At 48.3% G+C, this 18,391-nt stretch overlaps 1 protein-coding gene across 1 annotated transcript in view; it reads left to right on the plus strand.

Annotated features, from left to right (window-relative positions):
- The window catches only part of PBX1 (PBX homeobox 1), a 131,272-nt gene that overhangs the window by 102,232 nt on the left and 10,649 nt on the right, over positions 1-18,391 (plus strand). Inside the window, 7 exon segments of the mRNA XM_018079024.3 lie at positions 1,884-2,009; positions 2,012-2,127; positions 4,419-4,609; positions 5,563-5,698; positions 8,790-8,949; positions 16,496-16,608; positions 18,099-18,188. Of these exon segments, the coding sequence (XP_017934513.3) occupies positions 1,884-2,009; positions 2,012-2,127; positions 4,419-4,609; positions 5,563-5,698; positions 8,790-8,949; positions 16,496-16,608; positions 18,099-18,188 (932 nt within the window).

Below are 18,391 nucleotides of genomic sequence, written 5' to 3' on the forward strand. Positions count from 1 at the left end.
TCACCTTCCCTCTTCTCTTTTTAAGGAATTTGGCTACTTTTACCTCTTATTTTAGTTTGGTGTCTGGACCGCAGACCCCAGACCATTTTGTTGATGAAATCTGTCCTCTCCCCTTGGATTTATTCATCATGGCTGGGTGCCAGCAGTGCCGTGGGAAGCCTCCTGTGGTGGGGGGAGATGCCGGTCCTGTCTCCTCAGGGCTCGGCAACTGGCACCCAGCTCCAAATTTGGCAGTGTGCCCCCATTCCTCTGTACAGAAACGATCCTCCCTAGCGTGGAGTTATTTATTATTAGATCATTTTATTGGCTGTTTACTCTTCTTGGAGTTTTTTCTCTCTTTTCTTTCCCCCCTGACCTTCCCACCTTTGTTATCAGTGAATATTTCAATACCAAAAATGCCAGTAAATGCATGAATGAAAAAGTGATTGAAATGAATGAATGAAATGTCCTGAAAATAGTAATTTCAGTAGACTTTGAGGCTTAAAAAAAAAAACACAAGCTCATTTTAGACTTAGCCAAACCTCTCAATTTTTTACTGATGATAGCTGTGTCTTTAACTTATTTCAGAGTGAGGAAGACCGTACTCTCTGGTTGCTGGGGTTTTTTAGCTGCTCTGGTTTTATTTCTTGTTGCCAACTGATTTCCCACTGCTTTTTGATTTTATTTGAATGACAGGGAGAATCACTTGCTCTTGTTTATGCTGTGGATTTGAGGGGGGGTTATATTCATCTCAGGTGTAGTGGGCACAGCTTTACCCATGCAATGTTTCCCAACTCTGCATGTGCAGTGAGTGTGTGCTGGGGCTGTGTGTGTGTGTGTGTGTGTGTTTACAAAGTGCTTGGAGCTCCTCTGCCAGATGAGATGGAGAAATACAATTAATTTCTCTTAGGAAATTCCTTTTTTGTTCACTCATCAAGGATTTATTGTATTTATTTCATTTATTTTGCAGCTCCGTGTGTGTGCATGCAGAGATCTCAAGTTTTCCTTCTGTTTTCAAACACAGACCATGGGGGGGGCACATAGGGCATCTCCGCCCTTCAGACCTGGGACATCCCAAGCAGTCGGGATGCTCCCATGTTGTTTTTCCAGGAAAGCCCTGTCAGGAGAAGGACTTTTAGTTGGAGCAGTAATTGAGGCAGGGAGTACAAAGAGGGGAGGAAAATTCTCTCCTTGGAAAGTTGCTCTGGAAGGATTAATTTATTATTGCTCCTTTTCTCAGCGTGGTTTAGACTTCAGTGGAATGTCTGGATTCTTTAAAAAAAAGCCATTTTCCAAAGAATAAAATTGATTTCATACATTTTTTGCGTGTGCTCCCACTGTGTGGCTAAAAGCATGGCCTTCAAGCCTTCTCTGTCTGTATTTAACAATGAGGAAACCAAGGCACCATCAGCCCTGGGCTCTGTGTGTCTTTCTCTGCCATCTGGGGTTGATGTAAATGACATGTTGGGTGACATGAGAGGACCCCTGAGCAAGATGAGATCAGAGCTGGAGACTCCTAATTTCCCATCCCATGCTTGAGTTGGGATATGGTCCCTATCCCTTCTGGCAGCAAGAATGGGTGCATTTATTGGTTTTTGATTGGTGTTGCTAGTTTTGCTTCCTATTTGAACAGAAAGTGTGGATTTCTGGTTAAGCTCTGAGGTGAGCTCGCTGCCAGTTCTGCCCTACTTCTTTCCTGCAGGAAGGAGGGGAAGAGGTAGGGGGGGAAACAGGGAGCTGGAATGCCCCTGGAGAGCCAAGTAGCTGCACTTGGTGATGAGCACTTGGAGCACCAGCCTGTTGGGGTACCTTTTGGAAAGGAAGAAAAGCCCTGTTGATGGTCTAACTTTGGACGAGCATCCCTTTCCCTGAATTAAGTCCTCTCCCCTTTGTGTCTCTGGCAGTGCTGAGCATCCGGGGAGCGCAGGAAGAGGAGCCCACGGACCCCCAGCTGATGAGGTTAGACAACATGCTCCTGGCCGAGGGGGTGGCAGGCCCCGAAAAAGGAGGCGGCTCAGCCGCCGCTGCCGCCGCGCCGCCGCGTCAGGAGGAGCCGGCTCTGACAACTCGGTGGAGCACTCTGACTACAGAGCCAAACTCTCCCAGATCCGACAGATCTACCACACGGAGCTGGAGAAGTACGAGCAGGTAACAGGCTCCTTCGCGGCAGAGGGCTGGTTGGTGGTCGTGGGACGGTGGGAGCAGGAGCCGGAGTGGGGCAGCTGCCGTTCGGTGCCGGCACTGTGGCGTGGATGAGCACAGCCTGGATCGCTACTGACATCTATTGTTGGGAGTGTATGGGCAAATGCAGCTGGGTATTGGAGTGAAAACATGCTTTTTTAGGGTTGGGAGAGCTGGAGTGTTGTGCTGGGATGTGGCATGAGAATACGCTCGGCATGGGTTGCCCCTTGGATTTTTGCTTTCCACTTCTCTCCCAAAATCTTGTCCACAATTGGCCCTGTGAAGGAGGAGCCCTCTTTATCGTGCTGGCCTCAGTGGCAACAGTTTCTTCCAAGCAAGACTTAAATCAAAATCTTCCTTGAATATGTTTTCTGCTTGAAAAGCTCTTTTTCCAGAAAAGAATTTCTTTTTTTCTTGCGGAAAATTATCCTTAAAAAAGAAAAAGAAAAACTGTTCGGGTCATAAATGCAGCTATTGGTAACACTGACAATTGCATGAAGAGCTTCACAGACCAACGCTCAGAACCAGTTCCTTTCAAATGCTTCCAGATGTTCTGCAGACCTCTCTTCACCACTGCCCTTGTGGTTTCTACCCAGAGGTTGTGGTTTATGGAGTGTGAGCAAAAAGGCATCCCTCCTTTCTGGGTGCAGGATGGGCTCCACAGCCAGGGGTCAGGCAGGGTTTCAGGTCTCTGGTTTAGAGACAGCCCAGCCCCTGTTTTAGCTGGCTAACTGGATGTGGGGTGGGGATGAGGAATGTCCTACCCCTTGAGGTGCCACACTGGCCAAGCTGAGGTACATTAGCTGGGTGCCCCTGGGTTGGAGCTGGGGTCAGGGTGGCCAGGCAGGGCTCTGGTGTTGGAGAAGCCGAGCACTGTCACACCATGAAAGACGTTTTGGCAGGGCATTAGAAGAGGCAGGGAGCAGGCAGAAGGCTGGTTAGAAGAATGACCTTTGGTGGCTCTCCTCAGCCCTTGCTGTCACTCCCTCAAGGCGCAGAGACAGGGTTGTGCGATAAGAGGAAGCCTCAACCATGGTGGGAGTGGAGAGCATGTCAGGGCTCCTCTTTCAAGACCCCAGGCTGAAGAGGGGGAGAGAGACCTCATGTCCCTTACTACCCAAGTCCAAGGAGAGGCCCTTGGCACAGACAAAGACAGGCTTCAGGGATGGACCTTACCTTCTGCTCCTTCCTCATCAGCTGAAGCTGGGGATGGGCAGTTGGAGGGGCTGTGCTGGCCTCGGGGGTGTCTCCTTGTTGGATCTGAGCCGTGGTGGGGATTCAGCTTGGAAAGGTGGGGTGTGACATTGGAAGTCAAGCCCATGTCACTTGTCCACAAAGCCAGTACTTCTTACCCCTGCTTGCCCCTTTTTCCCCATGATAGGATGGGAACTGGGGACTCTGTCCCCAGAGCAGCTCCCATGTCCCAGGAGCACCAAAGGCATTTCCAACCATCAGTGTCCGAGTGCTGCCCTCAGCCTGGTTTCTGGGGCTTAGTTCTGGGAATCAGAGGATCCCATCATGCCCATGAGTTGCTTGTGCAGATGAAAGAGAGGGCAGTGAAGTGGCCTTCATCTGGCCTCAAAATCCCTGCCTTGTCCCCTCTCACTGCCCTGTCCTCTCGGCACAGCATGGGGACAGCAGAAGCAGCAGACAGTGCTGTGCCAGCAACAAACTAATTGGGATTGTTACCTGCTTGCCCTTTCTTGTCAGGGCTCCTGCCTCAGTCAGGCTTTAATTATTATCATTATTTACTTCTTATCTGATGTGCCAAGAATGTGGAACAGGGCTGTGTTTCTCTGGGACCTGCTTCTGTGAAGCACAGGGGGCTCTGCAGGACATGTGGTGGGGCTGTAGGAGGAGGGACAGTGGGTCAAAAGGTTCATGGTCTTCCTCGGACACATCTATAGCTCCTCCAGTCGCAGCCAGAAGAACAGTGGCTGGGACTTCATGCTTTATATGAACCCTATATGAACGTTCCCCAGCTCCATCCATTATTCCCCTGAGAGCAAAGAAATCAGCTTCTGCTCTTCCCAAAATGTTTGTTGGGAGTCTCATGTTCTCTGCTTGGCAGATGAGAGAAACTTCTCTCTCCCCCAGGTGCCAGCACACTCTTGATCTTGGTCTGCCCTGAAAAGCCCCAACCACTGAGGCCTTCACTCGGGTCTCCCCTCCTTAGCAGCGCTGTCTCTGTCTCGTCCTCGACACTGTCGAATGACCTTCCGATCCTGGGGTTTCTTTTGCTTTTCTTGCCATCCCAGGCATGCAACGAATTCACCACCCACGTGATGAACCTGCTGCGTGAGCAGAGCCGGACCCGACCCATCTCGCCGAAGGAGATCGAGCGGATGGTGAGCATCATCCACCGCAAGTTCAGCTCCATCCAGATGCAGCTGAAGCAGAGCACGTGTGAAGCCGTCATGATCCTGCGCTCCCGATTTCTGGACGCACGGTGAGTTCATCCCGCCTTCTCCCCACCCACCATTCAGTGTTGTTGAGGCCTTGGAGAGGTGTTCAGAGGTTCTGGAGTGAATTCAGGTCCATCTGAAGGGCCGTATCCTGGTCTTGAGCCACAGAGGTTATTTACCTTCCTTATCCCTTAGTTGTCTGTGGCTCAGCAGGGGAGGGGACAGCAATTCAAGACATCCAGCTCCTGTCTCGAGGAGGCTCCCAACTCTACCTTGAGAATTGCACATCCTAGTTTTACTGTGGCAGAAGGAAATTCTCTGGCATATTACAACAGTTCTCTCTGATGAAAATGTGCACTTCAGTTAGGGATGAAAGCACATCCTCCGGGCCATCCTGTCCCCTCTAGATTCCTACCCTTTTCCTACTGTTCCCATTGTCCCAGATTTTTGATTTGCTGTAAAATTATTTCATTTCCCAAGCTGACTACGTGTAGACTGTGGCTTGGGCTTCAGCTTGCAAAAGGGAGGAGAGGCAGCTACACTGGGGCTACAAGGAAAGAGATAGCAGACAGATAATGCCTATGTGTAATTGGAACAGACTTCCCCAAGGATATATCCAGCGCTGCTTCCTCAGCACAGAGCTTTGCAGAGTAGCAGTGATGTCTTTGGCCACGACAGCCAGGTGTCAGGAGTCACCTTCCCAGGCAGAGGAGCTGGATGCCGGTTTTCAGACTCTTCTGTGAGCTGGAGGGTACACAGGGATAGTTTCAGATGGAGAATTACTTGCTTTGGAGGGTGCTGAGAGAGGTGTCACCCGAAGGGTGCAGAGGAGAAAATTCCTGGCCATGAAGTATTGCACTCCATACTCCCAGGAGCAGGGGAAGGAGGGAGGGAAGTTGGAAAGTCAGAGTATGTAAAATTACATTTCTATTTCTAGATCCCTGGCACTGATTCCCTTTCCTTTTCCTTCTATTTCTCCCTCTTTCTCCATGTGAAGGCGGAAGAGACGGAACTTCAACAAGCAGGCTACGGAAATCCTGAATGAGTATTTCTATTCCCATCTCAGCAACCCTTACCCCAGTGAGGAAGCCAAAGAAGAGCTAGCCAAGAAATGCGGCATCACAGTCTCACAGGTAAGAGAGATCAAAGACTGTACTAATGGGAAAGCTCAGCATGGTGAGGGGCGTTCCAGACCTCAGGCAAGTCAGTCACGTCCCAGTGTTGAGCATTTAATTACTTAATGAGCTTAGTACAAGTTAGTGAGAGTGGATGGGAGAGCAGATGGCACTTGCAGATTGAACCTATGGATGGAAAAGGACAGTCTGGGAGAGGATTTAGAAGGGATGAAGACTTCACGGAGCGATGGCTGTGTGTGCAACTGAGGTGTTAACAGCACAGAAACTCTGTGGTTCCACCCAGAGAGTCAAAGTCTTCTCCTCAAGGAATTAGTACTGGACTGGCTTGCAAGAAGAGCTTGTTTGAGCTGAAAGTCCATTCTTTTAGCCAAGGGATTAAAAGCAGTGGGAAGAGTTGTGCAGATTTTACTTGTTAAGGTGGGATGGACAGGTCCTGGTGGGAAGGATCTGGGTCAGACAGGCTAATGGCCCAAGGAGGATGGGCTTTCTCAGGGTCATTTCTCTCTGTCATTACCCTTGTGCTGCAGAACGTGACATCTCCCTGACTTGCTTATCCCTCAAAAAAGAGCAGTCAGTAAAGGCAAACTGAATCATTTCCATACATTCAAGGCAGCCATGTAGTTTCTGGAGTCTGTAGCTTTGACCGGGGAGCTGCTGGGATTTGTGAGGAGTGCAGTCAGTCCTTGAAGTGTTCAGCCCTACATTGCTCAGGCCTTTATTTCCTTCTTTATTTCCTCTCATTTTGGAGGAAGCTGTGTGGTTGAGAGCCAATCTGTGTGGCCTCTGGTAGGCTTGTCCTCATGTGAGCTCAGTGGTCCCTCTAGGCTCCCGTTACATTCCCTGTCTTGGGCTGCTTCCCAGCCCCAGGCACGTGCCTGCTCGTGGCTTGAGTAAACTGAAGACAGCAGTAGCATCTGTTGTCCTTGTGAGAGCATGTCTGCCTTCAGCAGGAGCAACAACATCCAAGGGTAGGTGTCATCACCGTGTTGGATGCCTGCTGAGTGACTCCAGTTGCCTCCCCTGGGTCACAAGACCCAAACGTTGATTCTTCCTGGTTACCTATGAGAGACAGCACATACTGGCTTAAGTAAAGCTCCAGCTGTCCTGATGTTTGCCTTCTCACTTCTAATTCATCTGTTCACACTTGCAACTTTTCCCTTGCAAAGGCAAAATGCCCAGGAGAAAATTTGCACTTACTTTGTTTTTTGACTGTGCTGTATCAAGACTGTTTTGTGCCTATCACCAGGATTTCCCTCCCTTCTTCATCCAGAGAAGGTAGAAGGAAACACACATCCAGGTTTGGTTTTGCTGGGACTAAGTGGGAACATGGGCTGCATGAATCTGTGTAAGTCACAAGCAGAGTTGCTCTGAACTCAAAGGCTGACCAGGCCGGGTAAATTCTTTGCTTCACAAGTTTTTAGATGAAGATTGATTGTGGTGGCCATTTATCCCATCTTCCTGCCCTGTGATACTCAGAGTTCACCCGTTGGCTCCAGCATTTGAAGCCAGAAGAACTGTTATAGAGAGATGGCCAAGTGGGAAGATCACAAAGGAGATCACATTGTCATTAGTGAGAAAGGCGGACCAAGAGGTGAAATGGAGCTCCCTGCAAACAACCCCTGCTCCTGGTGCCATCCAGATGTTCACTCCCAGATCTGGATTGGGTGCTGATCTGTCTCTGCAGGTTATATTTTCTTTTCCTGCTCTGCAGCAGTGCAGGGTTGGATACCTGCAGCTCAGCAGTGGCGGATGAAGCCGCTTCTGCATGGAAGCTGCTGAACACTTTAGGAGCACTGCAGGTAGAGATCATCACAGGAATAAAAGCTTGTGGGTTTCAGTTATCAACACCCAAGCCCAAGCAACTTTCCTAAGATAAGGAAAAAGTCATGGACTTCCAAGGATGAACATCCATTATTGTATTCTATGTCTTGGTGCTTGTTCAGTCCATTTGAAAGGGGGAGCACTGATGAACTTGCTCACCTGCAAGCAAAGGGAGAATGTCCATGGAGTCCCACCAAAGGATTGATCTGCTTGCTCAAGGTTGCAGCTCCAAGCAATTCCAGGAGTGTTGGAATTCTTCTGCGAGAGTTGCAGCATCCTCAGGCATTTTTCCGTTCTCTTCATCCTGATGAGCTTTCTCAGAGGTCAGTGGTGGCTGGAAGTTGTCTCCTGCTTAGAGACCTGCACATAAGAAGACATTCCCCTGCCTCTGTGTTCAGTGTTGCTGAAGAGAAGCTGAGAGCTGCTTCCCAAACTGTAGGTCAAATATTTCCCATGTCTTCTCTGAAGTAGTTCAGTGTGACATGTTGCCTGCAAGTGAACAGGGTTGTCATTATCAGCAGGCCTCTGGGCAAACACAGTGGAAACATCTCCCACCTCTTTCCAAGGGACTCACTTGTTTCCTGGGACCAAAATGAGGTTTTAGGACAAACCCTGTACTCCCTCTCCAACCTCCCACTGAAATTCCCAGTTGATGTGGTGGCTTGTGCTAAACCTTGCAAAGCCAAGCTCAGCTGGAGGAAGAGCATCCACTTCTGGCCTTGTGCACTGATTTTACTCAGATGGATCAAAGAAGAGCTTCAGTAATACCAAGGCAATTTCATGTGTCAGCCAGGCCCCAGACAGTGTGCTGGGTGTTCTCCCTGAAAACCACATTAGCTTCTCCAAAGGGAGAATGGGCGTCTGGGAATCAGGGCATCTGTCCCATCAAAGGGATACTAAGGAGGAGGCAAAAAAAAGTTCCAAAATGACACATACTTTTTTTCAAAATTCAGGCTTTTTTGAATCCGTCTTATATTTTCGTGGGGTGATGATTCCTGTGGAGCATCCCATTTCCTTAAGTCAATATCCCATCTGTAGAGGAACCAGGTATATCCACACAAACCTAGTGATCCCAAGAGGGTCACATCACCTTTACTGGGCTTGGTCTGCCACACAGGGGTAGAAGGTGCTTCCTTCCATGGGTAGGAAAACTCGGGGGCCAAAAGAATATGCACTGCTTATCCTGAACTAATCCACCTTCCTCACCCAGGTGATCTTGCCAGAGCTCAAACATTAATGTCTTTGTCTTCTCTTAAACTCACTCTAGGTATCAAACTGGTTTGGAAATAAGAGAATCCGGTACAAGAAGAACATAGGTAAATTTCAAGAGGAAGCCAATATTTATGCTGCCAAAACGGCTGTCACAGCTACCAATGTGTCAGCCCATGGAAGCCAGGCTAACTCACCCTCAACTCCCAATTCAGCTGGTTAGTTTTTATTTTTCTTTTATTTCGGGTCGTTAGTGTTCGGTTTTTTGTTTGTTCTCCCCCCTCCCTCTAATCTCTCTCTTGTTTTCTCGTCTTGGTTATTTCAACTTTTATTTTCTGGGTCTGGTTTGCTCACTTTTGTGGTCTTTAAAAAAAAGAAAAGGAGAAATGGGTTTGGTTTGGTTTGGTTTGGGGGGGTACTTTATTTACTTTACTTTTTTCCCCCCTGTTTTCTCAGTTTTTTCCTCTTTCCCTTTCCTGTTCTGTTTTTCATTGGAAAAAGGATGTGATCAGACCTTGTGACTATGTTGGGGGTTATATGCATGGATGGTAAACACAAACCCAGAAAAATTATCTGAAAACTGTTGCTGGGATTGCTTGCACTTTGTGGGGAGAGAAAAAGTAATGGAAAAGTTATTGCATAATGATTTTATTTCACTGGGGCTGAAAGCATGAGTGACCCTAATGGATAAAACCCAGCATTTCTGGGATGTCCTAACTCATGCCATTTTGGGGATTGTTTTGGATAAATTTGTATTCTTTGATTTTCTTTCCACTGTGGTTATCTTTGATTGCTTACATGACAGTGTCTGGATCACCTGCAAGAGTGTGCTCTGTGTGTGAATTTTATTTTCCCTTTGTGTCAGTGCGATCCAGAGAAATTCATGGGTCGTTTCCTTCCCTTTCCCCCTTTCCTTCCCATTTGCTGTGGTTTCCATTTGTTTGTTTTGAGGGTCAAAGGCACAGAGCACTTTGCCCAGATTTCAACTCCTCTGCTAGAGAATGATGCTTAGTTCATGCGTGGTGCCTTCTGCAAGGTCGGCTGACCCAAAAATGATCCGGGGCTGTGGTCAGCTGGTTGTGCTCCCAAGAGTGATGGAAAATTGGGATTTGTTTAAAAGAAGGGAAAAAAGTGAATTTCGTAGGTGCAATGTACTTTGTTACCTGTGCAAATATCTGTGTGCCTGTTTTCTTTTTAGGGGTGGGAGGGAGAGTGGGAATGTGCCACTCTTGTGCCTTTGAGCTTGACGTCTGCTCATGGTGCCCTTTCCCAGGGCTTGCTGTTATCAGGTGGGCTACTCAGAGGAAGGAGAGGAGTAAAGAGGATGGGGGGCAGCAAGACATTAGGCAGACTGTGTAAATGCTGGTTGCTGTCAGGACATGCTTCTGTAGTGAACACAACCCTGCCTGTGCAGGTATAAGAAGGATCACACCCCAGAAGCACCCCCGGATCAGGAGGATTTGTGTGGGAAGTGGAGAGCCAGGGAACAAAGAAAGAGAGCAAGCAGTGGCATGGGTCTCTGGCTGATGTCCAGAACCAGTCCCCCAGCAGGAAGGCAAAGGCAGCCCGTTACCCATGAGCTAATGGGTAAGTGGGGGTTGATTGCTCTCTGCAGGGGAGCTCCTCCACACCTTGAAGGGGCTCAGGTGGATGGCTTTGACAGAGCAAGTGGAGAGAAGTTCAGTTGGGCAGTGAAGTTCCTACACATAACCCTTTAATTTCCAGAGGACACGGTACTTCTAAGGGTCTGCCCCCAGAGCCACCAGGAGCAGAGATGTTGCAGGTCAGAAATGCTGGTGGGACACATCTCTGCCACCTCCTCCTTGCCCAGGGCTGCCTGCCCTGGCTCAGGTGAGATGCTCTGAGGGCTCAGGTAGATGCAGCAGAGCTCTGCAAGGACAGTTTGCAGGAAATATGTTTGATTCTTTTTGGTTGGTTTGGAGATTTTTGTTCCCCTTCAGTTGCCTGAACTGCTGAAGATTTAGCTGCAGTTTAAAAAATGTCATTCTTTCCAAAGAACTCACTCAAAATACGTGGTCAGGTGGGGTCTCTTAACACCCCCCTGTAGAAAAGGCTGGAGGGAATTCTGCTGGAGAGGGCAGAACTGTGTGTGATGACGGAGAATGGTCCAGGACAGCCTGGAATGCTGTCCTGCAGCCCACGTCACCTTGGAGCAAGGAAACACAGCTTTCCTTCTTTTCCTCTTTCTTCAACTGGAGTCAGATGCAAAGGCCTGGAATAGCAAGAGAAGAACTTCAAATTGCTTAAGTGGTTTTGGATCTGGCCTGTGTGCAGGAGAATAAGCATTTCCCCAGTGCCTGCCCAGTTAAGTAGTGCTCCGGTGGAAGGCTGTTTCTTCGCCTTCCCCACAGGCAGTAACACGGTTGTTTCAGAGATAAATTGGCCAGTACCCTGCAGTAAACAGCTGAGATAATCCCTGGGTAACACTGCTCTTTCAAGGAAGGACAAACAGTCCTGTTATTAACAGGTAAAACTTGAGCTCCTGGGTCCTCTTTCTGGCTCGCTCATCTGTACTCCGGAATCATTGACCTCTTTTCACTTGCCTGATGTGTCAGCGGTGCTAAAAGCAGGGCAAGGGGAGCTCACAGGCCTTGGAGATCCTTCTTCTGCTAGAAATAAAGTGTTTCTAACCTGGCCTGGATCCCACCACCCTGCCTGTAGACTGCAACAGTGGCAAAGCAGCAGGGAGGCCCTGTTGTCAGCACTGCAGTGGTCTCTGAGTCAGCTGGCAGAGATAGGGGGTCTGGGCGTCCTGGTATGTCCTCCCCTGAGAAGACAGCTGGAATTGCCTGAGATTTTTATTTCCCAACAGTGGCATCCCAGGTTGAGGTCTCCCCAGCTGACCATGCAGATGTAACAGCTCAGTCAGGCATCCCTGCATTGTCAGGTTTTGGGACAAAGATGGATCCTGAAGACATCTGGGGTCATGTGATCAACTTCAGGTTGCCCTGTAGGTGCTGGCAACAAGAAGCACACCTGTACATGCTGGGTCTGAAATACCTGTCTGAGGAAGATTTGAAGGATTGTGTCCAGCACCATGAGCCATCCAGATGTGTTGAATTCCCCAGGGAGAAACATGGAAGTAGACAAAGAGGTGAAGGACTAAGATGGATGATGCCTCTCCTTTTACGCCATGGACTTCTGTCTGTTCCCAGATCATTGGCTGAGACTTTGGTGAGGAAGGAGTCTGAATGAAGATGGGATTTGCTGGGAATTTTTCGGACCTTCTGGTTTAAATACCTTGTAGGACATGTGGAAAGAAAGTAGGCAGAGGACAGGTCATGAGGAAGAAATGACCAGCAACGTAGTCCCTGGAGGGCCATGGTGCTGGAAGAGGAGGTGGAACTGGATGCAATGGGACCTGGGACAGGAGCTAAATTCATTTCTGCTGTGGCTACGCAGGCCCATCTGTTCTCTGCATTGATGCCCATGTTACTGGAGATCAGTGAATGGCTTCAGTCAGTCAAAGAGATTGGCCACACATTGACAAGGGCAAGGATTGCATCTGTCTGGCCATCTGGCACGTTCAAAGCAGGGTCCCCCATCCTCAGTCACCCAGGCCTGAATGTCAAACACCTTTTCATCGTGAATACACGCAGTTGGGCTTTATCAGCCAGATGTTCAAATAAGCTGAGATGTCTGGCTCATTTGGGCTAACAACTCCCCATCCTCACTTTGATTGCCTGGACAATCTCAGCACAAAAACCACATGGCAAATGAAAGCTATTTTATGTGGGCAGACCCTTTTGCCAACCAGAGTCCTCAAGGGGCACACACAGGTGATGACATCCAGTGAAATCTTCCATGCAGAGCAGCCAACATTGTCCTGAGCTGTTGTTTTTTTTCCTGCTTACCTTTTTGTTTTGTAAAAATCTTCCTGCAAAGCTGTTGTCTGGAAATGTACTTCATCAGGCATAGGTCTTGCTGTTGCTTCTCTTCCTTTGTCCATTTGTATCCAAAACACAGCGCTAGAGAGGACCCTGCTTCAGCAGAGACTGTTCTGGTCGTGGCCTCACTGTCTAAAGTGTTGGCAAGTGAAAAAGAACAAGTGTCCTGCTGGATCATCCCTGGCTTTTAGACCTGCTTTCAAACTCAGTGGCTTTGTCCAGCTGAGAAGCTGTGTGGTCCATCATGTTCTTTCCTCATCTTTGACCATGGTAGAGACACAAGAAAAAGTTACAGGAGGGGTAAATCCTGTGCTCTCAACGCATGTGTGTCATTGCTGTTGACTTCAGCTTTGGTTGTGTTAATTCTTGGTGCCATCTGAGTTGTCAGGTACTTTAGAGAAAAGGATTTATAAGAGGTCCTGGAAAATTTGAATTGGAAGTTGAGACCATCAGAACACAGAAGACATTGGAGAACCTGGAGAAGAAGCTTTTTGAAGAGCTGGAGAAGTGGTGCAAGAAATACCAGCAGTCAAACTTTTGAAGATTTTTGAATTGGAGGCAAAACTGAAGTGGGTTTTGCTCATCAGAAGCATTAGGGATGTAAGAAATCTCTTCACAGGCATTGTTTGGATGTAGGCTTTTACCCAGGGGTAAGATTTGACAGCCATAGCTTGCTTAAACATTTCCAGCACTCCTGAAGCAGGTGCTGACCTCATAGAAACTCAGTACTAAGGTGATAGGTCTTGATGGTGATGGATTTAATGAGCTGTCTGGATGCTGAAGATAAACCACTCCTCCACAGTGCTACAAGTCATAAAAAATGTTGGGGTTTCTCGTAGGTTTTTAAGTCTACACACAATGGCATCAAGGGACTTCCATGCCAAGATCAGAGCCCTTTTTACCCGGGTTCACAAGCTCAAAGACGAGCTTCTCTCATTTGTTATCTCTCAATTCCTGAGAAGCCCCAGACCAAGCTATGACCATCAAAGACCCGTGGTGTGTTCAGGATGGAGCCTTTCAGAGCGGGCAGATCAGATTTACGACGGAGCCTCCTCTCATGAAAGGCTTTGACTTGGATTCCTGGAGGATACCCGAGCCTTAATTTTCAGGCCTCTTCACGTTCCTGCCCCCTCTCCCACCCGAGTGTGTCAGCTCCTCTTAGCCGTGTCTCTGAGATTTCGGGCGGTTGTAATTTTCAGGCGTGGTGAGGAGGCAGACGGTGGAGTTGCTGAAGCAGCAGCGCGGCGGCACAGAGGGCTCTGCAATTACGGCTCTGATACAAATGCATCCATACATGCGGGGCCATTGGTATGCGCATATTTATCTTTGCATCCACATCAGCGGCAAGACATATTTACCGTTTAGATATGCACATATATTGTAAAAATACCCCTTGCCAATAGCAGTGTATATCTTGTAAGTGACATTTCCAGCGCTCCTCATGATTTCCAAGACACCGTCGCTCTTCAGAACTAGAGTTTGCGGCTGTTTGTTTATTTTTATTTCCTCCCTCCCAGCCTCAATTTTATGGCCAGCTTTGTTAAGTTTCAATAAAATACCAGTTAAGTTTATGGCATTTTTATTTGTTATTGTTGTTATAATTTTCTTTTGGTAGGGGAAGGTGGGATGAAATGTTGCTCTGCTGGGGGCAGAGTGGTAGCAGTGCCGTGCCAAGTGCTCAGGGATTCCAGAGTCCTTTTCCCAGCTCTACCCCTGATTATTTGTGTGATCTCAAAGGTTTCTGCTCACCTGAGAAGAATAGGAGAATATTCTCTGCTTCTTGTGAGCAGTACCTGCAGTCTTTTGGTTCTAAGCCACTGCAGGAATACAAAGCTGTGTTACTGCCCTGTGCTTTTATTCTGGTAGTCAAATCACTCAGAAAATGGGGTCGAAGCATCTTTATGTGTGTGAAACATGCCTGTCTTCATGCTTGAAGTTGAGCACTGTCAGGGTGGGCTGTCCTCAGTCTGCCAGCTCGTTTCCCTAGATTTTTTGCCTTTAAAATAGCAAGTAACCTGAGAGGTTGGGAAGTGACAGGAGCCCTTTGCCAGCTGAGCAGAGGAGGCGATGGTTACAGCTGCCTTCTGACTAGTCCCCGTTATTTTACGCAGCGCTGTGGGATTGCTCTCTCGAACAGGTTGGGCAGGGTTGACAGTGAGCACAGACAATGAGCTATTCCTGGCTTCGCTCTTTTCAGGCACTGGTGGGAGGGTCCTGATCCAGGACTCAGTGTGCTCAGGATAAGTCTTTCTCTTGACACTCTTGGGCGTTGTATCTGGCGGCAATGTTTCTGCTTTCCTTCAATTCTGAGAATTGCCAGCACCTGACAAAAGAGCCAGTCACCAAGAGAGCAGCAGAGAATTTAGTGAACATGAAGGCTCCAGCATAGACCTCCCACCTGCTCCCTGACCTTTCTCAGAGGTGGCTTCCTTTAGAAGAGCCTTCCTGGTCCACCTCCAGGGCAGAACTGGGATCTATCCAGTGTGTTTTTTCCCTCTCCAGCAAGGGGAGGGGGATTGCCAGGCATTTCTCAGAGCATACGCATGAGCCATAGTTGGGCAATTCCACCAGGACTGTGGTTGCCAGTCTTCCAAGCTGGAAGTGGCAGTGTAGATGATGAGAGTATATTTGGGACTGGAGCTGAAAGCATAGCTGACCTGGGCCCCTGAAGTCTCTCCTTTCCAAGGCTAACGTCATGTATATAACCAAACCTTGCACGTTGAGCTGTCTCACACTTAACGCGCTGATCTGCACGATAAGTTCTGAAATAATCCCATAAAACCTTTTTATTTATTTTTAACCCCCTTGCCTCCTTCCCTGCCTTCCAGTTACATGATGGGTTTGTTTCTCCCATTCAGTGGTTGAGGAGGTGCTCAGATATCTCGAAGCTGGAAGCAGAAAACCTTGTTTCTGCAAAGGATTTTTTTTTTCTTTTCATTTGTGGTTTGTTTTTTTTTTTTCCTCCTGATCTCACCCAGTTGTCTTCACCTGTTATTATTTTTTAGAGTGACATCGGTGACTGGTGCATGTCCATGCAGTGGGGAATTTGCTTACAGAGCTCATTCCTCAGGGGCAGCTGGCCCAGGAGAGCCATAACAACCTTGTGTTCTCTCGTGGCCCATCACAATGAAAGACACTTACCAACATCATGGGCACTGGGAATCTAGCCCAGGTGCCTTCACATTTTTGCGAGACTTTGCTCCTGGTGCGCTGCAGTTCCCACCAGTGATGGGTTCCTAGTGTCCTGAAGGCAAACCCCACACACTGCTCCCTCGCAGAGCCCTCTGTGGCTCAGCCGGAGCTCCAGCCGTGAAACTGGATGGGGTCTGGATGTGCTCACCCTGCAGACAGCAGCATAGAGTGGAATTACCCACCCTGGTCTGAGCTTCTCAGCATGGGCTTGGTTCGCCCACTGCAAAGGCTTCTGCTCCTGATAGCGAGGCTTGTCTGGGTAACTCAGTTCTCCAGTGCAGTCTGCTGGGTGGACACCCCCAACAACCGAGATTTTTCGAAGCTGCCTGAAGGATTTTGATGCCCTGAAATGAAGGGAAAGGGCTGTCCGAGTCCTCCAGGCTGTATTTTGTTTGTCTCAGTCAAAAGCATGAAGAATCCTTCCTCCAGCTGAGGAGCTGTTGAAGAATATTCTTGGCATTGAGCTGTAACAACATGTGGCTTTGAATAACCTCAAGAGTGCATCCTTTTTTTTTTTTGCTTGCTCTGTTCTTCATACTACTAACCTGACTGTGTGTTTTGTTTTTGTGGTTGCTTTGCATGTTGTTCCTTCCTCTTGGCTGAGAGTCATGGGGTGGATCTTTTTCCTTTCTGTGATTCAGGTGCCTCACTCTTTCCTTTCCAGGTTCTTCCAGTTCTTTTAACATGTCAAACTCTGGAGATTTGTTCATGAGCGTGCAGTCTCTCAATGGGGATTCTTACCAAGGGGCCCAGGTTGGAGCCAACGTGCAGTCACAGGTAGGGACCCATCCGATGTACTGCCAGTGAATGCATTAGTGTTGGAGGAGCCTTTGATTGTATTGGCACTTCTCCCTCCCGTCTGAAAAGAGCAAATCTCAACCAGCACAAACGAACCAACCAACACTTGAAAAAGGCAAACCAAACCGAAAAACCGACCGACCAAAAAAAACAACAGCAACAACCACCAAAAAAAAAAAAAAATCAATCCAAAAGAAACTAAAACCAAACGCCCAACCAAACCAACAACCATGGTCTTGAGGAGACTTGCCCACACTTTGTGAATGCATTTGGCTCTGGCTTGATAGTCGTACTAGGAGGAAAGAAGGTGTAGGAGAACAGGCAAAAGTCAAACAAAAGCAGCTGAGGTTTAGGTTCTGCTTGCTTTATTCTTCCAAGGGAAGGGGCCAGATGTTTGGACTGGTGTCTCGTTTTACAAGGCTTCCACGACTCCTTTGATGCCAAACCAGGTATCTGCTGAAAACCAATGAATGTTCAAATACATAGCTAAATTTTTTTTTTAAATTTTTTTATCATTAAAAGCCACCCTTCACCATCTCCCCACCTCCCCAAAGCACAGGCACTCACACCACTCATGCACACACAAGCAGGAGAGAGCAAGGGAGCTTTGAGCAGCGTTCCCAAAACATGAACCCATGCTTGGGGCAAAAAGAAAGAATTTAAAATAGCCAGGATCTCACTCAGGTCTCCCACCTCCCCTCTGATGTCCAGATATGCCGTGAGTCCCCTCTCTGGCATCTAAGGCTCTGTTCTGTGTTGAGAGACGACAGCCACTCTGACACTTATGCATTGGGCAAGGAGAGCTCTCTAAAGCTGAGGCTGCTCCCTGATGGTGCTGAATGTGGAGCACACATGTCATCTGTGGGTGATGAGACGTGCTCACCACACGTACCACTGCTGGGCTGGGCTGGGGGCAGTGGAGGGAGAGGAACGGGGCAGCCAGAGGAGAGCTGCTGCTGGTGCCTTTGCCATGGTAGGTATATTTCCTCTCTGGGCCCTCCTCAGTGGAGGTGCTCAGCCAACTCCAAAGGATCTCCTTCCACTGCTGTGAGCTTCCAGTGCTTGGGGTCAAGGGTGGAAGGGGGTAGGAGTAGGAACTTGAGCATGATGGTGGAGCCGGCCGTGATGATGTGCTCCAGGAGATCCCACCCCACACTTGCCATGCTGTTCTCCCTCTTCACTCTTTTTCTCAAAAGACTTGGGACCAAGGAGAGCATGACAGGGCCACCGGGACAGGCAAGGGATGGTGAGGGAGGCAGGAGTAGTCCTCTGGCTCATCTCTCTCCACAAGACCAACCGCAGCTCTCCTTTACCCCTCTTTGAATATATGCCTTTATTTTTATTATGATGATTATCATGATTATTATTCTTGTTACTGTTTTATCTTGCCAAAGATCAATGGAAGCGGCTTTGGCCACTAACCTTTCATTCACTCTAATTTGTGTCTTTGTTGTCGTTGGTCTGTTTAGGTGGATACCCTTCGCCATGTTATCAGCCAGACAGGAGGATACAGTGACGGACTCGCGGCAAGTCAGATGTATAGTCCGCAGGGCATCAGTGTAAGAAAAAAAAAAATAGGCTCGGGTTCTTGGTTTTTTTCTTTTTGTTTTTTTTTTTTTTTTCCTTGTTCTCTCACTACCAATTATTTCAAAGCCATAGGGCTCAGAATGCCACTTAGTAGGACTTGTCTTTGCCTTTACGGTCACCTAGTTTATTGCTTCTGTATCGGTCACGCCAACGGCAGAGCTCTGCCCACAAAAAA

This window comes from Manacus vitellinus, unplaced genomic scaffold (assembly GCF_001715985.3).
Source record: "Manacus vitellinus isolate BGI_N305 unplaced genomic scaffold, ASM171598v3 scaffold_44_pilon, whole genome shotgun sequence".
In the NCBI taxonomy this organism is placed as follows: Eukaryota; Metazoa; Chordata; class Aves; order Passeriformes; family Pipridae; genus Manacus; species Manacus vitellinus.